At 39.9% G+C, this 24,500-nt stretch overlaps 1 protein-coding gene across 4 annotated transcripts in view; it reads left to right on the top strand.

Moving 5' to 3' along the window:
• The window catches only part of csnk1a1 (casein kinase 1, alpha 1), a 52,223-nt gene extending 31,787 nt beyond the window's left edge, over positions 1-20,436 (top strand). For 2 of the 4 annotated variants that reach the window (XM_067598448.1, XM_067598451.1), the window contains 6 exons: positions 657-796; positions 1,195-1,273; positions 3,509-3,583; positions 3,666-3,772; positions 5,079-5,227; positions 19,589-20,436. In XM_067598448.1, the coding sequence (XP_067454549.1) occupies positions 657-796; positions 1,195-1,273; positions 3,509-3,583; positions 3,666-3,772; positions 5,079-5,227; positions 19,589-19,596 (558 nt within the window). In that variant the 3' untranslated portion in view covers positions 19,597-20,436. Of the gene's footprint in view, positions 1-656; positions 797-1,194; positions 1,274-3,508; positions 3,584-3,665; positions 3,773-5,078; positions 5,233-19,588 lie in introns of those variants that run through there. The other 2 variants (XM_067598450.1, XM_067598449.1) reach the window with 2 other exon arrangements.
• Positions 20,437-24,500: the final 4,064 nt, after the last annotated feature.

The following is a 24,500-nucleotide window of genomic DNA, read 5'->3' as shown; positions in this document are numbered from 1 at the left end:
TCATACAATGGATCAGCACAGTGATAACTCTAATCCACTGCAGAATCTGTTATATGCAAAAATATTGTATCATTTAAAAAGGGTATTTGAGTATGGCAAGTGTAGACTGTGTTCTCACAACCTAATGACAACAACAGAGTGTTATTAATAGAATAATGAAACTTAAATTTGTTTTACTTTTTTTTGTTGTTTTTTATATCTTAGAAGGTGCCTTACGTATAAAAGGAAAACTCTGCATATCATATTGTACAATAATACAGTGAAGGTAAATATGTGTCTGATACAGCTTCCACAGAACACATCTGGACGTTGGTTAGTTTTACTGTGGTGTAAGATGACTGTTGCTACATTGGGACAGTCAGAAGAGACTTAATTTTTTAGGGACATAGTTGTTAATATGACACTAAAGTATCCCTGTGCATGTTTATGTTGTCACAAGGACCTCAATCCAGTGTAATATTTTTTGACATTTGTGTTTTACCACAGGACTCATGAAACCCAACAGATGTCAGCTAATTTTCAGAGTTTAAAATTAAGAAAATATGTTGAAGTAATGTTGTGTGTTGTCATTTCTGACTTACCTTTTAGATAATTATCATTATTCTGTGGGGTGTCACTGACAGACAACCATCATGTGTTCTCTCCTTCTCTATCAGTTGTTCCTTATTGACTTTGGTTTGGCGAAGAAGTACCGAGACAACCGAACACGACAGCACATCCCCTACAGAGAAGACAAGAACCTGACTGGCACAGCACGCTATGCCTCCATCAATGCACACCTGGGCATTGAACAGAGGTCTGTGCACATACATACACACAAACATATTTTATTCTCAAAGATAACTTTCAAAGAAAACAAGTTTGCCTTTTTAGAAGTAAGCACATTTTACTTATTAGCTTCTACAATGAAGCTAATGAGTAAAATGTGTTTGGTCTTGGCATTTGAAAACATGGGAGCTGGTTTCTCGGGTTGAGCAGAGCAACCCAAGAAGGACTTGAGTTGACTTTTAGATGAATATGTTGAAGTTGCAGCCTGTCCTGGTCCTGCAAACACAGGTATAACCAGCCTTTCAAAGTTTTCAATTTCCATGACAGTAATAAATGTAATATCTAATATACATTATTTTTTATTATGTGGAGAGGCAGTGTTGCCCCGCTTCTGTAATTAACAACTGACATTATTGGTTTGTCCAGTCGCCGTGATGACATGGAGTCACTAGGTTATGTGCTGATGTACTTCAACAGAACCAGTCTGCCATGGCAGGGATTAAAGGTATGAAAATATAACTTGCCTTCATCTATATCTGTTCTTAAACTGTATTTTATATTGTCTTTTTGCATGTTGCTTTTTTTAAAGGGGACCTTTTTATGCTATTTTCCAACTCTTCTTTTATTCTGGGACTCCACTAGCATTCCATGATTCACATATCAAAAACTCCTTATTTGTCTTATGGAGCCCCTAAGTTAAGCGTCTGTCTTCTAACGGGCAGTCTTAGCTCCTGATGGGCTGACTCTGTTTTGATTGGCCAGCTTTCCATAAGCCTGCTGAGGGCCAGCCGTATCAGTCGTGTTAAGTTACCGCCGATGTAAACCCAACATATCCTGCTTCACTGCTTCATATTAAAAGCTTTTAAATGACTAAATAAAGGGAAACTTTTATTGTGAAGAATTTACAAGAAATGAAACATGTTCCTCACTCAATTAACAGAGCTTCATTAGCAATGCTAAAAACTGGGCGACACAACAACATCTGGAGATATTTGGAGCTCCTAGTTCAGCGGATCAGTTAGAAATAATGTAGGGAGGAATAGTACAAGCAGAAGTCATGGCTCGGTGTGGCTACCCCTAAAACAATGGAAAAATGCCATAATGTTAGCGGAGCGGAGCAGTGAACTTGCGCACTGTGCGTCGAGCAGCTGACCATATAAAGAAATCCCTTTAAGTTGCAATACACAACATTCAGCCACAAGATGTTGCACTACAGTGCTTACATCTAACAACTAAAGCGGTCCTTGAATCGATAGCTCAAACTGTCAAGTTAGGCAGTGCTAATTAAGTACGGATCAAGATTCTGTTGCATTGCCTTTTTCTGACCTCAAACACTTTCAGAAGCATTTTTTAGTGTACTGTTTAGCTGTAATTTGAGAAAGTTTGTGACGCGGCCACCATCTTGGAAACGGATGTGGAGGACACAGAGGGACTCACATACACGCTTGCATTCACACTAACATTCGTGCATGGTGGGACCAGCTACCAAAACAAAGAACAGAGAAGGGCGGATAACAACACACAGAGGGAGTGTGACTTCATTCACTGCTCAGGTCGCCATTACTCCACTATGTCCTTACATAGCAAATAGTTGTTTGCTGACATCAAGTGAGGCTGAATGTCATTTATTGCACCTCAAGAGCCAACGTCTGCTCGGGCTGAAAGTAGAAAAAACTATCGGAAACCGATACTTGAGAGCAGTCTGAAGCTGGTGCTTTTTGCTTACAGATAGGAATATCAACAGTTAATTTGCGTACACACTCAGCTAACAGCTAGACAATTACATGTTCACAACATCAGATTCTTTTTGAATAGAGAAAGGACCGTGTATAATTGACTTCTACATGGAGTGTTACACTATGGGTTGTTTGTAGCATAGGCTAGCGAGTGTCTTAAAGTCTGTTTATAGTGAGTGTGTTAGTCAGTCAGAACTTAAAGTGTTAGTCCAGTTAGACCTGCAGGAGTTTCTGAAGGCTCGTGTAACGTGTTTTTCTGCCACGGAGGAAATGCATTCATGACAAGTGAAAATGAGTCCACAGTGTCTTCGGACATCTCTACTGCAGAAATGAAACATGTCAAGCTGCCAAATACCACTGTGACAGATAAGGATCTCAAAAAGACAAACAGGCAGTCGTATAAATGCTAACCAGAGAAAATAATTTTTTACCGCTTCCAAGAGAGTATGTGAGTAACATTATGTAACTATACTATGATGTGAGTTATATTCGAAAAGTAACTTTATTTTTCCAAAAACAGCTGTTGGAAAAGGTGGTCATTTTATAATCAAGGTCGTCTTATATTCTTATCATTTATATTCATATGCCATCAAGATCAAGAGCTACTGTGATTAAACACATTGAAAAACACTTTGAGGAGAAGAAGGATGAGTTTAAAGTCAAGCTAATGTAAGCTTTTACCGAAAGCTTTCTCAAAAACGAAAGCTACGTCACAACTAAAAATTAACTGGTTGGTTACCGGTTAATGGATGTCGGTCTGTCAAACAAAATTAACTGAAACTGACGTTCCTACTTACAGAGATTACTTCTACATACGTTTACCTCATTACTTGCCATTTTAGCCACGATTAATAGGAACATCTATCTATCTATTTTTCTGTCTATCTATATATGTATATGTGTGTGTGTGTATATTGTTTGAGGCCATACGCTTATAGTAGCATTGTTAATGCTGTAATCTATGTTATTAATCTATATATGTAATTGTAATCTATGTTGTTCAGGCTGCCACAAAGAAGCAAAAGTATGAGAAGATCTCAGAGAAGAAGATGTCCACCCCTGTTGAGGTCCTCTGTAAGGTAAGACCATGTTCAACATGGGCACTGGTGAAAGTTATCTTACTACACGTACACAACTTACGATATGAATGCATGTTTCTAGGGTTTTCCAGCAGAGTTTGCCATGTATCTGAACTACTGCCGTGGCTTGCGCTTTGAGGAGGCTCCAGACTACATGTACCTGCGCCAACTGTTCCGCATCCTCTTCAGGTATACACACATACACATATCTAGGGACAAAGGACATAATGTGTTTTATGTTCACACCTTAGTTTCAAATAAGCGCTGATTCAGATCTTCTGTACCACTCGCGATAAAATCTGAAGCAATATGGCCCCCACCCTCCCCCAGGCATGTGCACATGATACAAGCGCAAAGTTAGTATCTGTGAGCGGAAAACCATCCTTGTGAGTGAGCATTTCTGCTATGCGAGCACACAGAACAGTATCTGCGGGCAGAAAAGCATCCTTGCAAGAGAGCATTTCTGCTCTTCATGCACAAAAATACGGTCCCGTGAGCACAGAGCTGCAAGCTCGACCTTTCCTTTGTGCTTGCAACTGGTTAAGGCTCGGTCGTTAGGTTGACTTTTGAGACTTTGGAGGCGGCAATGAAAAATACAGTCCACTCCTCTGATTGGTCACACTTTGAATACTGACCATGACCTTTGATTAGCTGTTTTGGTTTGATCATTAGGTTGTATTCAGACCAAATATGGCAGTGGGGTGGAAACACCAGTCCTCCCATTCATTCAAATAGGGGTAGTGCGTTTCGTCTGCAGCCATTTTGGCCGCTGCGGTGCCGCACTGGGCTGCGGCTGGAAAGAGTCAACTTTTGGAGAAACACAACCTGACGTCACCACGGCTGTAGGCTGCAGTGGCCAATCACAGCTGGAGATCAGACTGATCAGAGCTTTAAACTCTGCCATGAGGGAGCACAAAGACACTACTAGGAGGAGGGGAGGACATTTCTCTTCTCGTGTCAGCTTCTTGACACATCTTAAAAAAGATGAGAGAAAAAGAGAGAGAGCTGAGAGCACCAGCGGGAGAGAGAAAGAGAGCAGCTGTGGTCAAGCAAGCTAGAGCGTGAATGAAGAGAGGGAGCTCTGGTAGCGAGAAAGCTACCAGATCAATAAAACGTTATTTTCCGATTGTTTCACAGCGGTTGTGTTCTAGAGCACAAATAAACACGCCCTCAACCCCCCACACCTCCACTCGACCCTGCGGCTGAACGCTGCACCACCTGATTTGGTCTGAATATAGCCTTACACAGTCGAAGATAGGCAGTTGCCTGAAAGAACAAAGGCAAACATAAATGATATTTAGCAGCTGGACGAATAAATGTACCATTACAACCCTACTTCCTACTATTCTTTCAACCTTCCTTCCCTTCCTTCCTGTCTGACTGTTCCCTCTCTCCTTCTTGTGCTTCTTTTCCTCTGCCTTTGTTTTCCTTGCTTCTTTCCTGTTCATGTTCCTGTGTCCCTCTTTAATCCATAATGTGTTTCTGTGTGTTTTAGGACTCTGAACCACCAGTATGACTACACATTTGACTGGACCATGCTGAAACAGAAAGCAGCCCAGCAGGGGGCGTCCTCCGGGGGCCAGGGCCAGCAGGCACAAACCCCCACAGGCAAGCAAACTGACAAACCCAAGCCTAACATGAAAGGTTAGTAGCAAACAGCCAAGCGACGTTTTTTACAGACGCCAATTGCTCATATATTCATTCAGTTTTGTATTTAGGACTATTACTTATTGTTTTATTCCCCAACCCACACCCCAGTGCCCCTTTTTTAAAGAATAAAAACACCAAATTGGAAATCAAAAGCCAAAAAGCTAATTATTCTTGTTGGAATGATGAAGCCAAAAACCAGTTTGAGGAGGCACCCTAAAAGCACAGAAAATCCTAAATCAAATTGATACAATTGGTCTGTCTTGCAGAAGCAAAGACGTCCTTGGGCAATTTGACTACTAACTTTGCTGCCATGCTATTCTATTCCTTTGTTGGGGCTGGACAATGGGCTCTCTTCACTGTGACACTGTATTAATGCTGACCAACTCATTCTGATGACACACCTCTGAATTTTCTGCAGTCTGTCTCCATCAGCCTTCCCTCTTTAAACTAGATAATATTAAAAATATCTTCATATTTTTTATCTCTCCTTCCATAACATTTGTTTTCGTGTGCTATTTTACTGTGACATTAATAATCTTCACCTGGTTGTTAAGATGGAGACCAGGTGTGGCTCTTTAGGAACAATAACCAGAGCAATATTGGTCTTTCCAGAGTGGACTAAAGGGTATGTAAGTGATGTCACTGAATGCAGAAGTTGCCACGGTCACTTCCCTGAGTGGCAAACATGAAGTCTTTTCTGCCATGGTGCATTCACATGGGAAACAAAAAGATTGGAAAACAGTGCTAAAATGGTTGTGTAAGAGCTGTTGTGTAATCGACTTCACAGTCGCACTCAGAAAGAATTCAAAAACAAGTTCTGACAGCTAAATAGAAAAGAGACAACTTGAATCGAGATTTTAAGAATCTATGTAACAAAACACATGATTTTCTGAATGAAATGTAAAAAAAAAAAAAAAGTAAATATTTTACAAGCACGTTCACAGTTAAACAGGAAATCCTTTGAGGTCATTGTTATTTTGAACAGGGTGACAAATCCTGTTTAAGACACAACCAGCCATCTACATTTCTCCAGGCTTGAGTATTTAACATTTCTTCGTCAGTTTTGATGAACCTCAGTGTCTGCCCACACTTCACTGTCTACAGAAGACATGTTTTAAGATATAAAAGTACTCAGCTTTGACTAATTTGTCTGTTTTATGCAGCTTAGATACTCATAGGGCTGGGTATCAATATCATGATATTGGCTCAAATCAATATCATGTTAAATTGTTACATTTACTTTGGTAAAAAAAAATATATAATTAATAATAATTATATCTCATTACACACACCTGTGCACAAGATTCTCCACCCTCACAGTGGATCTTTTTATTAATTCTTCCTCTACTTTTTTAATTCTTCATACTGAATAATAAACAGAAAATCATGGGTTATGACAGGAGAAACATTTAACATTCAGTACACATTCAACACTTTATGGCTTTGGACATGCGCTGTTAAGTCCAGTTGAATCGTACTCTGGTTTGTTTTCTCCCTTGGTGCGATTGTGGTGGGGAATGGGATGCGACCCCAACTACTATGCGTACTCTGCAAGTTTGAGCTAAGTGCTTCGCATGCGGATAAGTGAAACCAGCAGTTTCTAGTAAATAGCCAGAGACTAACGCAACAAAATTGCGAACATTACTTCCTGTGTTTATGTTCTTGCTCTTGCTCCAGGCTCATCTGACCAATCAGCGGAGTGAACATTCTTGCGTGGGTTGTAGTGATGCATTTTGGTTTGCATGGATTTTTCTGTGTGAAAAGAAGCTGAACCAAGAAGAAAATGCACCAAGTTTACTGACTTATCCACTGATTCGTACCAGAGCAAACAAAGCATAGGTTTGAAAATGCACTTAGATATGTTAACCAAAACAGGAAAGTCAAAGTAAAATGGGCTCTGTTTAAAATCTGTTGTGACTATGAAGGCAAGTAAAATAAATATATTTGAATAACACTTGAATGACTTCTGTTATCTCAGTATTCTATCAGCAGAATATTTCATGGTATAGTGATATTTCAACAAAACGTTGTGTGAGACTGCTTCATCTGACACAACCTGCTTAATTTCCAGACTATGGTCAGGCAGCACAGGGGAGACTGCTTCACTTTTATGGGGCAAAGTTGTAGCTAATGTCAGGGATAACCATATCACTGTCCTCAGTTACTGATAAACAAAACTCAAGAACTATGGTTGGTTCTAGAGTAGCTGTAGCATTTATTTTCTGACAAATTAGCTCATACTGAACTGTTCCACTCATGGTTTACTGCTAACCTAATCTGCTTTGACAGCTAACACACCTGCCTGTCCTGGGGACAGACTCCCTCTCTCTCTATCTCTCCCCTGCACACCCGTCACACAAACACTGCACTGAGAGGCTGCGCCACTCCACCATTTTCCAACAGTAATTCCATTTAGCTTAGTTTTGTCCTGCATTGTGTTGACAGAAGAAAAAGCATGACCATACAACTGATATGACATTTGTTTTGTGTACCAGCTCATATGCACCTGCCACAATTCTACAACACCTGAGTCATTTTGTCTATCCACGTTAGATTGGACATGGTTAATTACATCACTTAAAACTGGTGGAACAGTGCTGACTTGACTTAGGAAATTAACATACACAGTAAGACTTGTCGTTGTATTTTATAGGTACATTACAGGGGTAGATGGCAGCCTGTATGAAGGAATGAATTAATCAAACATATCAATGTGACTGAATGTAGGTTGGTTAGAGATAATGTCTTAAAAAATCAATAACATTACTTGACATTCTCATCTCAAGAGTCCACAAAAGCCAAGGGTCCAGTCCTGGTTGTGCGGTGGTTTGCAAAGCCAGGTCAGATAATGTGTTGTCCCATGAAGTGGTCATTCTGTCTGTTTGTAAGGGCTATTTGTAACCAAGCTTTGTGAACCTACTGAATATAGTTAACATAATATAATGAAAAATATAATATTATTATAATATGAGTTAGACATCAGATAACGGTCCACACAATGACCAACTTAACACCCATCCATTCCACCTGTCATGGATTCAAACTCTCAGCCTTCTTGTTATGATGAGATAGGGCTAACCACTACTGCCCCTTCACAAAATGAAAGCTGAAATAACATAACCACAACGGAGACTTGAAGCTCAATCAAATAAGAAGCATTGCAGAAAGTGACAATAGGGCTTAAAAACAAACAAAAGTTGTTATCAAGCTAGGTTTCAAGCCAAGCCAGCACTTCACTGCATTTCTTTTCTTTTTGTGCTCAGTGTCAGTAAAACCAAGCTGAATATATTCTGTATCACTTTTGTTCAGCTTTGTGGAGCAAACTTCTTGGTCTCTGGAAAGACCACTACCCGTCAACGGGGGTGCAGGGTGAGGGTCACATGACCCACTTCTGTCTTGCTGGTCCTGACTGCTCTTGCCTTGTTGGACAATCTAACCATCTTTTCTAGAAGACTGCAAGTTTGCTGTTGGCATGTATAACAACACCTTGTCTGACAAGCACACTTGACCTGAGGCCAAAGGCTCATTAGCAGACAGTAGTTCTGACAGTCACATTTCTACCTCCACCTAACACATTCATAATCATTTACCTGTTTTCTGAATGGAGTGTGATTTTTTTTTTTTTTTTTTTTTTTTTTTTTTTTTAATTAAAAAAGAGCATAGTACTGAACAAAAACGGAGCCTTATGAAACCGCAACCTTATAGTCAGTGTATGTGTCTGTGTAGCATGTCTGTGTACATCATCTGCCCATGTCCACGAGCTGTGGACTGCACGCACTGCAAGTGTGCCAACTGCACATGCGCTAGAAAAGCAGACAAGGATGGCTGTTTTGTGTACTGTATTCCAATTCTCATTAAGCTGTTGCTCACACCATTCTTCTTTTTTTTGACTTGTTATTCTGTAACATAAAGGAACTCCTCAGCTGCATTCAGACTGAAAACCCTGTATAAAACACTACAAGGGACTGTGTTGGTGTGGGCGTGCTGTTTAAAGTATGGGTGAGACAGTGAAATACGATCCAGCAAGTCCGGTTGGAGTAACATATTATTGCGTTTAAAGGCTTATCAGGAAAACGCTGCACAGTGGTTTGTAATATTCATTGACTGGATTTTACAGCTCTGGAAAGTTTTCACAGCTTGTGGGCAACCTTGTTTACTAGTGCACAGGTGGAACATGTCCACAGACCCCCAATCACAGTATGTATGGAACTCCATTCGCTGTCCACCTGCAAGTCTGCAGCAGGAACTATGAATTGGCCTTTAAACTCAAGGATGGGGTAAAAGGGCAACATGTAAAACTGACAATAATGTACTAATTTTGGAGAGAACTCAACCTTCAGTAGTGTGAATCCACATTTAAAAGCTTTTCACTACCCTCTGACAAACTTAAACAACTACATAAATTTTCATTTTCACTTGACTTCTCTGTCAGTACACTGTTAATAAACAGTCATAGGGCACATATATTGAATTACTGATAATATATTTTTGGACAATGCAATACTTAAAATGTGGCTTCTGGTAAAATATTTTGTTACTGCTATAATTAGGTCTTAAAAGTACTAATGTGACACTTGTGACATCACAAAAATGTTACTGGAACTGAGCTGAGGACTAAAAAGGTGGATTCAGAAAAACTGTAAACTGTGAGTCTGATCAAAATCACAATAACTTCTAAGGATGTTCTTTTTGTCTTTAGACAGGTTTGTGAAAAACCTGTTTCATTCTGAAATCCATGTTCTTGGTTACTAAGGGCATGTTGCTCCTGTTCTCCCTGACATCCCTGTCCTGTTCCTGTTTTGCCTTTTGCAATCTGTTCATAGCATAACAGCTCTCTATTATTTTATTAATATTTTCCATGTTATATGTTCATGTGATTTGTGATGGCAAATGCTGAATGTTTGCTTTGATCACTTAAGGAATGACAAAGGCAGCATCTGAATCAATCATATTGAGCACTGTTTGTAAAGTTGTTTTTGTTTGTTTGTTTGTTTGTTTTTTTTAAATTGGAACAAGTGTGCAGTGGGGTTTAAAATATGCAAACACATGGAAATGATTAGAAACATTGTTCAGGGTGAGGCAACAAGAAGTTGTAACTATACATCACTTCCTTTTTTCCCCAACATCTTTATTGAGTTTAACAAAAACATAACATACATACCCTCACTGCACACTTTATTAGGAACACCTTGCTAGTACTATTCGACCCCTTTTGCCTTCAGAACTGCGTTAATTCTTAGTGGCATGGGTCAACAAGGTGCAGGAAACATTCCTCAGAGATTTTGGTCCATATTTACATGATGGCATCACACAGTTGCTGCAAATTTGTTGGCTACACATCCATGTTGCTCTTGTTCCACCACATCCCAAAGGTGCTCTATTGGATTGAGATCTGAAGACTTTGGAGTCAATTTGAGTACAGTGAACTCATTGTCATGTTCAAGAAACCAGTTTGAGATGATTTGAGCTTTTGTGACATGGTGTGTTATCCTGCTGGAAGTAGCCATTAGAAGTTGGGTACACTGTGGTCATATAGGGATGGTCATGGTCAACAACTATACTCAGGTAGGCTGTGGCATTTAAACAATGCTCAAGTGACACTAAGTGTGCCAAGAAAATGTCCCTCACACCAATGCACCACCACCAGCCTCAACTGTAGATACAAGGCAGGTTGGATCCATGCTTTCATGTGGTGTATGCCAAATTATGACTTAGATGTCACTTACCAAATTTGAAGTTTCTTGGGTTAATTCTGTAAGAGTTGATCAAGTACAACACCTATAAATGGGTTCACTTTGCAAAAAAATTGCACAAATTCAAACAAAGCAAATTCAAAATGGCTGACTTCATGTTAGACTTAAGGTATGGCCCCAAGATGCTTTTTTTTTTATGTCTTGAGATGTTACATTTGCCTACTAAGTTTTGTACATCTATGTCAAATTTAAAGGTGGGGGCTTTGACTGAAATTTTTAAGGGAGCACTGTCGAGCCATTTTGCCAGACCCAAGCCCAAGACCCATATCAGAAATCGGGTTTCTCCACTTCTGTTGCATGTGCAAAGTTTTATGAGTTTTTGAGCTCCCATAGCACCTCAAAAATGTTAAAAGTAATTTGGGGGCATTATAGAGCCAACATGCTCCATTGTGATATCAAATTGAAATATGTACTACTTCCAACATGGGTGCAAAGTTTCATGAGTTTTTGTGCATCCGAAAGGCCTCAAACAAGAGTTCATAAAATGAAAATTGACACACACAATCCAAAATGGATGACTTCCTGTCGGGCGAAGAGAAAGTGTTATGTCTAGAATGATGAGAGTAATGATCACCAAATTTCATGAACATCAAAGCAACTTTATCCCTACATGCCTGTGCGTTTTCACCAGTTCTGACGTGTGTGCCAATATTCATTCAAAAATGCAATGAAGCACTATAATAGTAATAATAATAGTAGTATTATAAGTATAGTAATATTATAATTATTGTTATTATTATTATTATTATTATTTAAGTTGCAAGCAGCAATGATCGGGCCCTCACAACTTTGTGCACGTCAAGGCACACTGCAGTCAGTGTTGTTATTGTGGAGCAACACGATGCAGTAATACATTTACCAGAGGGCAACAGACACAGATATACATTTTTCTGAATATTGGACATGCATATAGGAGATAACTATCATTTCCTGTGTCGACTATGTGGTGTTAGAAAACACACACGAAATTCATTTCAATTCAATTTTATGATGTAGCGCCAACTCATAACAAAAGTTATGTCAGGGCACTTTTCACATAGAACAGATCATACTCTGTAATTTACAAAGACACAACAATTCCCCCATGAGTGAGTACTTGGGGACAGCAGTAAGGGGAAAAACTCCCCTTTAACAGGTAGAAACCTCAAGCAGCAGGCTCTAGGTGGGCGGCCATCTGTCTTGACGGGTTAGGTTGAGAGAGAAAGAAGGAGGGAGAGGGGGGAGAGAAACACAGACAAGCATAATAAAGATAATGACTAACAACGATGATGATAATAGAGATGTGACTAGTAATAATGATAGCAATATTAGCAGGAGAAGGTGTTGAGGCAGGACACCCATAGGACCACGCCACCATCTCCCCAGCCATGCCCCTCATTGTCCCCAACCCAGACTCCAGATTTTCCTGAGACGAGAAAGCACAAAAACTCCAGGGAAGAATCCAAGTTAGTAACATGCATTAATTGTACATGAATGCGTACAGATGGAGAGGAGGAGGAGAAGAGAGTTACTCAGAGCATCATGCAAAGTCCCCCAGCAGTCTAGGCCTATAGCATCATAACTGAAGGCTGATCCAAGGCAAGCCTTTGCAGGCCCTAACTATAAGCTTTATCAAATAGGAAAGTTTTAAGCCTACTCTTAAACACAGAGAGAATGTTTGCCCCCATACCGAATCTTGAAGATGGTTCCACAGGAGAGGGACCTGATAGCTGAAGGCTTTGGGAGACTCTAGGAACCACGCCTGCATTCTGGGAATGCAGTGTTCTAGTGCAGGATGTGCCTGATTTTTGCAATATTACTTAAGTGAAAAAAGGCAGTCCTTGAAATATGTTTTATGTGGGAGTTAAAGGACATAACCTGATCAAAGATAACTCCCAGATTTCTTACAGTGGAGCTGGAGGCCAGGGTAATGCCATCCAGAATAGCTATATCATTAGATAATGTGATGTTTGATGATAACTTCGGTTTTAGTAGCAGAAAATTGCAGGTCATCCAGGTCTTTATGTATGTGCTTGAGGCATGCTTGGAGTTTAGTTAATTGATTGTATTCATCTGGCTTCATTGATAAATATAATTGGATATCATCTGCCTAACAATGAAAATTTATGGAGTGTTTCCGAATAATATTACCTAAAGGAAGCGCATATAAGGTGAATAGTATTGGTCCAAGCACAGAACCTTGTGGAACTCTGTCTAACTTTTGTGTGCATGGAGGATTCATCAATAACATGTACAAACTGAAGTCCATCTGATAAATAGGATTTAAACCAGCTTAATTGCAGTTCCTGTAATGCCAGTTAAATGTTCCAGTCTCTGTAATAGGATGTGATGATCAAATGTGGCACTAAGTTCTAACAAGACAAGTACAGAGAGAAGTCCTTTGATGCAGTGAGGAGATCATTTGTAACTTTCACCAATGCTGTCTATGTGCTTTAATGCACTCTATATCCTGACTGAAAATCCTCAAATAAACTATCGTAATGTAGAAGTCACACAACTGATTGGCAACTGCTTTCTCAACGATCTTTGAGAGAAAGGGAAGGTTAGATATAGGTCTATAGTTGGCTAAAATGCCTGTATCAAGAGTAGGCCTTTTAAGAAGAGGTTTAATTACAGCTCTTCAAAGGACTGTGGTACATATCCTGTTCCTAAAGACAGATTGATCATATCTAGTAAAGAAGTGCTAACTAAGGGTAAGACTTCCTTAAGCAGCCTAGTCGTGATGGGATCTAAAGGGACAGGTTGATGGTTTAGATGAAGAAATCGTTGAAGTTAGTGCAGGGAGGTCAATTGGAGAAAAACAGTCTAAATATATATCAGGTTTTACAGCTGTTTCTAAAGTTCCAGTGTCTGGGGATGAATCGGTGCCTGTTGAGGGCAGGGGGTGATGAATGTTGTCTCTAATAGAATTTTAATCATTAAAGTAGCTTATGAAGTCGTTACTACTGAGAGCTATAGGAATACATGGATCAATAGTTATGACTTTGTCAGCCTGGCCAAAGTAATGAAAAGGAACCTAGGGCTGTTTTTATTCTCCTCTGCTAATGATGAGTAATAGGCGGCATTACAGATGGCCTTCCTATATGTTTTAAGACTATCTTGCCAGACTAAGTGAAATTCTTCCAGTTTGGTGGAACGCCAGATCCTTTAAAACTTTCACGAAGTCTGCTTTAATTTTCGGGTTTGGGAGTTTGTTTAATTAACCCTAGACCTAAATTTTATTACAACTCTGTTTCTTTTTCAAAGGGGCGATGGAGTCAAGTTGCATTCACATTGAGCCAGCGACACAATCTTATCTGCTAAAGTTAGCATAGAGACCTTTGTTGTATTGAGACATGGCATTGGATTCAGTACTGATGGAACTGCTCCCTTAAATTTAGCTACAGCACTATCATGTAGTGGATAACTAATCATACTTCATGTTGCTATATTTCAAGTGCAGACCCCACCCCAAATTTCATTTGAATGGGATGATTTTGGTCACATAAGGCTAAATTTCCAGTTGTCAGTAGGTGGTGCTACAGACGAGGGTCATAAATGCAGCAACATATTAAGTAGAGGTCAGCTGAAAGGTATATGCACCTTCATGAATATCGGATGTTGCATGAAGGAGTTTTTTCCAACGGTGTGTAGTCCAGTAATTGGAATTCAAAAGTTAGTAAGTAATGGTCTGATAAAATAGAACTTTGTGGAAAAACTATTAAATGTTCAATTTCAGTGCCATAAGTCAGAACAAGGTTGAGGGTGTGGTTAAGACAGTGAGTGGGTTTATTTACACTCTGAGAGAAGCCAATTGAGTCTAATAATGAGATAAACAGTATGGTATGGGCCAGGAGGATGGTACACTATAACAAATAGAATTGGCTGTAGTTTTCCAGGTTGGTGTGAAAGACTAAGAACGAGGCCTTCAAATGAGTTGTAATAAAATTTAGGTCTAGGGTTGATAATTAGGCTTGAGTTGGAAATGGGTGCAACTCCACCTCATTGGCCAGTGTCTTGAGTAATGTGAGTATTAATATGACTGGGGGGAGTTGATTCATTTAGGTTAACATATTCTTCATGACATGCCAGGTTTCAGTAAGACAAAATAAAATCAATATGATAATCCGAGATTAAATTGTTTACTAATACGGCTTTACATGACAGATCTAATGTCTAAGGGTCCATATTTAATTCTCCTATTTTGTTGTACTATTGCAGAGGTGGTGTTATTTTTTTATTAGATTTTTATGAATGAATCCTCTTCTGATTACTTTAGATTTAATTGATTTAAGTGGTTGGGGGACATACACGGTTTCTATGTGGTTGTGGGTGGGTAACTGCTCTAATTAAGCACAGAGAAGTGTGTAGGACTGCAGCTCTTCCTCCTGGTCTCAACTCTGGGTTGTCATGGTTTTGGTCTATTAATAAACTCAGCCATACTTCTAGATATGAGAGCTGCTCCATCCAAAGTAGGATGTATGCCGTCTCCTAATCAGACCAGGTCTTCCCCAGAAAGTCTGCCAGTTGCCCATGAAGCCCACGTCATTTGCTGGACACCACCTTGACAGCTAGTGGTTAAATGATCACATGTGGCTATATATGTCATCACTGGTCAGATTAGGCAGGGGCCCAGAGAAAACTACAAATCCGACATGTCTTTGTATACGTACACATCAACTCAACATTCATTTTGGTGATTGGCGTAATCAGGAGTCATTCCCGCAGACGTGAGTAACAGTCATACGATATTTATGCTAATCCTTAGCCAGCAGTTTTAAATTTGATTCTGTGTCGCCCGATGTGGCCCCAGGAACGCATTTGACAATGGTCACCAGTGTCGCTAACTTCATGTTTCTCACTATGGAGCTGCCAAGAGTTGTTTTTTCAGCAGGTGTGTTTCTGAGTGGGGAGAACCTGTTAGAAACATGAACTGGTTGATGGTGAACTTTGGGCTTCTGCTTAGGGCTATGCGTCATCGGACAGTCACCCAGCCACCCTGGCTTCCCGGCTGCTTGGGAGCTACCGGGGGAGTAGGAGCTACGCTAGGTCAGCCCCCACTGGCTACTGGGGGTTGGCTAACTATATTAGCTAATGGTTGGTTTTCCATGGTGCGGAGCCGTGCTTCCAATTTACTGAGCCTCACCTCCAACACTGCAAATAAACTACACACTACACATATCATTATCACTAAAGGAGGCAGAAGAATAACTAAACATATGACACACCGAGCAAGTGAGAACAGGAGAGTGAGAGGGAGAGCGAGAAGCCACCGCTAACTGCTTAGCTAAGTTATCTGCTAAGCTAACTGCTAAGCTAAAACAACTGTGGGATTAGCAAGAAAAGTTGCTAAAAGGAGTAGAGAGCTAAGAGTGCTTGAGCAGAACTAATATAAGTTTAAATGTACAGCAGGTAATTATCCACAGTAAAGAAGAATATAGCAAAATTAACTGAGTTGAGAGCAGCAAAAACGCTATCAGTAACACAGTGGGCAACCGGAAATGACACAGTACGCTTACAGCAGCATGTCATTATGTTAGTGCTTATCAAATGTGGACAACACACTTTAAATGTGTGTAAATCAAAGGAAGTTTGTAACATAAGGCTTACTTCCTGTTGCCACTAGTCTTTGCTATATAAGTGGGTCATTAATATTTACATAGATAGATAGAAAACTTTATTAATCCCCAAAGGGAAATTGCATTGTCATAGTAGCCGTGACAGATGACAAAAATACATGAAAATACAAGTAAGGCATTAAAACACAGTAAAAACACAACAAATACAAACACAGAGGCTATGATGATTAAAAAAGCAGGTGACTGAGTGAATAAATAAATTCTCATCAAGTTAAGAGTCAGGTCAAAGTTAATCCACAGACAGTGTGATGTCACCGGGCTTGGCAAAGTCAGATGAATTGTAATGTCTGACGGCACTTGGCAGGAATGATCTTCAGTGCTGCTCCCTGAGGCTGGGTCTGCCTGATGCTGGTACTAAGACTACTCCTTTGCCTAGCTGTAATGTCATAGAGGGGGTGGGAGGTGTTGGCCGTGATCGTCAGCAGTTTTACCAGTAGACTTTCCTCCACCGCTCCTCCAGTGTGGTTAGCTTCGAGCCAATGACAAACTCCCAACTTTTTTTTGGGAGTTTGTTCAGTCTGTTGGCGTCCTTTGCCTTGATGCCACCTCCCCAGCACACCACGGCAAAGAAGATGGTGCTCGCCACAACAGACTGATAGAAAATGTTGAGCATCTTATGACACACATTAAAAGATCTGAGCTTTCTCGAAAAGTAGAGCCAGCTCATGCCCTTCTTGTAAATGGCCTCAGTGTTGGTTGACCATTCCAGTTTGTCATTCAGATGAATATCCAGCTATTTGTAAGTGTTCAAGATCTCCACAGTACTCCCACTGATGCAGACAGGAGCAGACGGGGCCTTCTTCCTTCTAAAGTGTGACTTTTTTCCCAGCTTTATTGAGCAAATTCATTTCATTCAATACATGGAGTAAACATGTTCCAGACAGTTTTCCATTTTAAATGTTGCTTTAAATATACTCAGTCGGTCAAAAAAGAATTTAAAAAAATAAATAGTAAATTTGGAAGCATAAAAACGCAAGAAATGCTCTGAAATGAAGAGCAACACACCATTGAAGACCGTGGGACGTTTATGATTTGTGCATACACATGGTCTAAGGCAGTTCTAAATTTTGGAGCAGAGTAAGAACAAATTCAGGTAAGAACATATTGATGAATTCTGCATTTGTACTTAAAACGTTCATACGCACAGTTTGAGCACAGATTTGTGCCTATGCACTGTTTGTGAATGAAGCCCAATGTCTGTGGGAAAAATAGCTCCTCCAACTTTGCGACACTGCTTATAACTCCAACAATCAATTAACAATCACACCATCTAGTGGATAAAATCTGAAATAGACGCTTCCCTGAAACACTGTTAAATCTGAATCTTTTGATTTTGACATAGGCAAATCAGAATTTTTTATGGGCTATTATTAAGCAGCACAGATACAATGAATTGTGGGCTCACCCTTTCACACACACACACACACACACACACACACACACACACACAGTCATCTGAAGCAATTTCAGTTCAGTATCTTGCCCAAGGACAATTTGACATGTGGGCACCTGGAGGAGCTGGGGATTGAACTACCAACCTTCTGACCAAGGGTAAGGGTTAGGGTCAGGCATGTGGTGGTTATAGTTAAGATTAGAATAAGTCTCCATGAGACTGTGTGTGTGTTTGGAGGAGCTGAGCCCCGCCTCAGTCAAAGACTGACACAGAGAGCAGCACTGTAGCACGACCATAAGTGACACCATAACATGAAGAAATACTGACAAAAGAACACATCAAGTTCTTTAAATTTTCAAACCTGTTCCAAATTAGAACTGGGTTTTGAGGGGCATTCCTAGTTGTGGGGCGGCCACGTCACAAATAAGTGGTGTCAACAGTGCTGTCATAGCCACAGGCAGTAAGGTGGTTGTTCGTATTGGTGTATTTCTCTACATTGAGCTGAAATGAAACAAATGCACATATAGTCAAAGTCGAAAGTTTACATACACCTTAGCCAAACACATTTAAACTCACTTTTTCACAATTCCTGACATTTAATCCTATTAAATATTCCCCGTCATAAGTCAGTTACGATCACTACTTTAAACGAAGAATGTCAAATGTCAGAATAATAGAAGAGAGAATACTTTGATTTCCTTTATCACATGACCAGTGGGTCAGGATTTACATACATTAAGTTAGTATTTGGCAGCATTGCCTTTAAAATGTTTTAAGCTAGGTCAAACTTTTCGGGTAGCCTTCCACAAGTTTCTCAGGATAAGTTACAGGAATTTTGGCCTATTCCTCGTGACAGAACTGGTGTAACTGAGTCAGGTTTGTAGGCCTCCTTGCTCGCACACACTTTTTCAGTTCTGCCCACAAATTTTCTGTTGGATTGAGGTCGGAGCTTTGTGATGACCACTCTAGTACCTTGTCTGTCTTGTCCTTAAACCTTTTTGCCTTAACTTTGGAAGTACGCTTGGGGTCACTGTCTATTTGGAAGACCAATTTGCAATCACGCTTTAATTTCCTGTCCTTTCTCCTGATGCCATCTGTTTTGTGAAGTGCTGCCACAATGGAAGGGACACAAGTCCAGGAAATCTGACCTTTTGTACAAAGGGACTAAGTTGGTCAATGCCACAAATTTGCTAAAATTTGCTTGCTGATGTAGAAATAGTGCAGAATCTTAAGTATTTCTTCTTCATTTTACATGGCATAACTTGTGTTTTTAAATGTTTCTGAATCCTCAAACTTTCTGATGTTAATCAAACTATGATGTTAATAATGGTGTTGCTTTGTTATGGCCCATGGTATTTTCTTAAAGCCGGCTGCCTTTAGAGAGACCTGTCCTATTCTTTAATCTATAATTTCTCCCTTCCTGGTATATCCTGTTCTTCACTGCTGACCTGCTTTTAGACCGTACCCTGCTGGTGAGCAACACAGATTGAGTGGCTGTGTGGCTGTTGAGCCAGCATTTCTCTGAAGCCACTGTCTGTGGGCTTCTGAACATTGTGGTAATGATACTGCCTGTGTTTCTGTGTGTCTGTAGGTTTCTGAGTGGTCTCTGCCTGAGCAGACCTGCAGAAGCGTTGGTGACCAGGACCAACAAGTCTCTCTTCCTGGACAAGCGACAAACAGAAAGTCTGTGTCTCTCCTTCCATAATAACTATCTATGTAATGGTAATGTATAGATTTACACACGCCTTTGTCTGCTGTGTTATCTATATATTCATGTGTATATATAATAAAACTCTCCACTCCAAAAGAAAAGAAGAATGAAAAAGCAGGTTTTTTGGATGTGGAGGCTGTAGCCCCTGCCCCCAACCCTGACACACACACACACACACACGCACACGCACACGCACACGCACACACACTCTCTCACACACACACACACACACACACCCTCATCCATCCATCCCTGTCTCTGTCCTCCTTTTCAGTGTTGACTTTTTGTAAGGTTTCTTTGGAAACTGAAGTTATGATGATAGTCAGCTGACCCTCTGTTTTTCTCTCCCAGTGGAAACCTCTCAAAACATCTCTTCCCCTCTTCACTCCTTAATTATTTCACTCCCTCCTTTTATCAAGCAAATGTTAAAAACATGTAAACCTGAGAACTGTTTCCCTTTTTTTTCTGAAAAAATTGAATGATGCAAACCTGGATGTTATTTACTAAAAAAATCAAAAATGTTGGATTTCTTTTTTTCTTTTTTTGTTTTCCTATGGTGATTAGGAGTTTGCCTGTTGACAATATAAGCAGCCGATGGCAACAGTCAATGGTAGAATGATACTGTGGCTCTCTCCCTCTCTTTAGAGCTCTGAATTATTATTATTAAATCTGTTGTAAAACCTATGGTCTTCTCCAGAAATACCAATAAAAACATTACATAACTCAGACCTCCAAGAACAAGTCATTATCAACCTCTTACACAATGAAAACTCAGAAGAAAATGTGAAACATAATGTGTATGATTCTGCCTGAACACTCACTGACTCTAATATTCTCAGGTTGCACAAATAATGACATTGCCAATGACATAAAAGTCATAACATATTCATTTCCACACCATTAGCACTTGTACAATATACATGTGTAGTTTGAAGAAAAAATGTTTTCTAATGCCCTTTCTCTTCTACTGCTCATTTGTGTAGAGTTTTGTTCCTCTTAATCTGCTGCCATCACACTGGCTGAACATGCAGTACTCAACATTATACAGTCCAAGTACATAAACCCACAAATTAATCCTTAATTTTATTGTGGGAACATCTTAAACATTTCTAGTTGAGTGTGTTGTACCCAAAGCAGGTCCATTATTCTGCATGAATGGCAACAAAAATAAAAACAGTGGAAATACATAGAATGAATCCAGACAGAGCCCTCTGCTCTTCCATTTATCCTGAGTTGTTCAAAGCTAGAAAGAGTATAGGGATGCTACTTAAAAGCAGTTTCCTTAATTTATACTCAAGAGATGTCATTGAACAATATTGATATATCATAAATATACAATGCAATTTGTATGTTCTTGAAGGTTTATTTAAACAATTGAAATGGGTGATAATCATAGAATAAGTCAAGAAAAAGGAATTTCACTCATAAAATAATGCCATCACTTCAGATTGCTGTTTCTGCTCTTGCTGCCTGTTGTTAAATAGATGAAACTGAACTTGCAAAGCACCTAAAGCATGACCCATCTTTGTATCACAATAAGTGTGTCCATGTGGTCGTGCTGAGTCATATAACTCCTCTTTTTGGAGGCATAGTAAAAGGACAGCAGCCACAGTAAAGTGGTTAGATGAAGGGTTTGCAGGCAACAGGTGCTGACTTCAATTTGGTCAATCAACACAACACCGTTATCCTGCAGTAGTTATCCACTACTTCAACTTGAACACAAAAGTGTTGGTCCTGATGTCATGAGACTGCAGTGATGATCATTAAAGGATAAGTCTGGTGATTTTTTTGTCTGTCATCAAAACTCATAGCCAAACCAACAATAAACTGATCTACCAACAAGTATTGTGTGTGTATCCAAAGCCTGATATATCTTATTCCAATGTGCTATTGTCACAAACTGGCTCAAGGAATGTGACGAGGAGGGCGTCCATGCAATAGTATATTTTACTGTAGTATGTAAAAATGTAACATACTAAAACTAATACAAATTGTAGAGTGTGTACAACAAGGTGCAAATGGCAGAAGAGACGGTGATGCATGCCAGCTGCAGAAAATTGAAAGAGTGAGAACATAGCCAGCTTTTATAGCCTGCAAGGCCTGGATAAACTAAATCATTTGAAGACCCTCCACTGTCCACCAATTGCCAGAAAGCAGCCTCCTAGACAGTGGGAGGGTTGTCACAGCCATGAAGCTCCATAGTGGTCCAAAAACTATTAAAACAAATCATTGTTGCACTCAAGCAGCAACTACCGTGGCTCAAGGCTGAAGCCAATGCGGAAGTACCTTAAAGTGCAATGCCTCAAACAGCCACTAGATGCTGGCTCCAGCTGACTTAAATTCATAAAGCCCAAACTTCTCTCTAGAAATAGTAAATCAGTTTTGTTTTTTTGTTTTTTTTTTACCAAGTCTTTAAGGTCTCAATTGCTAAATTCATGAAAAAAATGTGTGTTGGTGGTCATTTTGGAAATGATTGCTCTGTTAAATAGGTGTAGAAGACTTACAGTAGCTCTGCTTTGTGGGTGTTGATTGACAGCTGTGATCAAGGCCATTTCTGGACATTTTGGTGTGTTAGGTGACATGTCCACTTGCGTCCCTGAAAGACTCTATCTTTTCATTAGAATATTTTCTTACAATTCTCATAATTTTTTGATACTTCATTTTAAATGTAACTATTCAACTTCACTAACCTATTCTGTCATGTCATCAACATCATCTTTCAGGTAGTGTTTTATTTTCTGGTTCCTGTTAAGACTTTTCTGATTGTAAATACTGTATAAGGATATTTTATAGAACATAACCTGGTTATTACTATCCCTGTAATATAACATTATTGAGGTTACTGATCATCTGTGCAGGAGTGTTGTTGACTCATCCACATCACAGTCAAGTTAGTTTTATTTATATAGCACCAAAACAGAAGTTATATAAGGACACTTTTCACATAGAGCAGGTCTAGACCGTACTTTTTAATGTACAGGGACCCAACATTTCCCCATGAGCAAGCACATGGTGACAGCAGCAAGGGAAAAACTCCCCTTTAACGGTAAGAAACCTCAAGCAGAACTAGGCACTAGGTGTGTGACCATCTACCTTGACTGGTTGGGCTGAAATAGAAAGAGGGAGGGGGAGAGAGGGACACAGAAGCACAGCTACAATAATAACAATAATTAAAGCTGTAAGCAGTGATGATTGGGCCCTCACACCTTTTTGCATGTTGGGGCACGCCACAGTTGAAAGGCTTTTTATTGCAGGCATGTAGATGGGTTAGGGAAAGATTTTAAATTCTATTCTGGATTTTACAGGGAGGCAGTGCAGAGAAGCTAAAATGGGATAAATGATCTGTTTGCTAGTTTTTGTCAGTATATGTGCAGCTGCATTCTGGACCAGCTGGAGAGTTTTTAGAGACTTGTTGGGGCAGCCTGATAATGGGGAACTGCAATAATACAGGCTAGAAGTAACAAATGTGTGGACTAGTTCTTTTGCATCTTTGAGACGATATGTGCCTGATTTTTGCAATGTTACGTAGGTGAAAAAAGGCCATCCATGAAATTTGTTTTATGTGGGAGTTAAAGGACATAACCTGATCAAAGATAACTCCCAGTTTCCTTATGGTGGAGCTGGAAGCCAGGGTAATGCCAGCCAGAGTCGATAAGGGGATCGGGCACAAAAACTTCAAGGGTCCAAGCACAGAACCTTGTGGAACTGTGTCAAACTTCTGCGTGCATGGAGGATTCATCATTAACGTGTATCAACTGGAATTGATGTGATAAATAGGATTTAAACCAGTTTCATTCATTTCCTTTAATGCCAATTAAATGTTCCAGTCTGTAATATGATGTGATGGACAGTGGTGTCAAATGCAGCACTAAGGTACAGAGAGAAGTCCTTTGTCTGATGCAGTTAGGTCATTTGTAACTTTCACCAGTGCTTTCTCTGTGCTATGATGCGCTCTAAATCCTGACTGAAAATCCTCAAATAAAAAGTCACGCAACTGATTGGTGACTGCTTTTCAAGGATCTTGGAAAAAAAGGGAAGGTTAGATCTAGATCTATAGTTGGCTAACACCTGGATCAAGAATAGTCCTTTTAAGAAGAGGTTTAATTACAGCTACATTAAAGGACTGTGGTACATAGCCTGTTAAAAAAGACTGATTGATCCTATCTAGTAAAGAAGTTCTAACTAAGGGTACAACTTCTTTAAGCAGCCTAGTTGAGAGGGATTAAAGAGACAGGTTGATGGTTTAGATGAAGAAATCGTTGAAGTAGGGGAAACAACAGATGTGACCTTTCATGGTCTTGACAAGCTGCAGCATTTATTAACTGACACACTGTAGCCTGTACTGTACATTTACTGTCAGATTGACAACTTACTGTGAACCTTTTCCTCTGCTCCGGTCACATTCACCGTCACTTTTCTGACGCTCGCTCTCTCGCTTAACTACTCACTCGCTTACGCTCTGCCCTATTCCTTAAAAGGAGTTACGCTACCTACAGTTTCCCAGGCAACGACACAGACTTTGACTCACACTTTGAAACAGTGCTGCTCAGAGGCTCCCAAACGCCATTGATTTGCAAATGAATGGGTATTTGGTGTTATTTTAGGCAATTAAAAAATATATTTTTTGGCCTGGCAGGGGTTCTCGTTGGCCTGGCGGCCCGCCAGGCCTGTACTATTATAGAGAAAACACTGAGTTAATTCGGGAAGGTTGATTGGAGAAAAAGTCTAAATATATATCAGGTTTGAGGATAAATTGGTGCTGGTTGGGGGCAGGAGGTGATGAATTTTGTCT

This window comes from Thunnus thynnus, chromosome 9 (assembly GCF_963924715.1).
Source record: "Thunnus thynnus chromosome 9, fThuThy2.1, whole genome shotgun sequence".
Taxonomy (NCBI): domain Eukaryota; kingdom Metazoa; phylum Chordata; class Actinopteri; order Scombriformes; family Scombridae; genus Thunnus; species Thunnus thynnus.
This window is presented reverse-complemented; position numbering and strand designations above follow the sequence as displayed.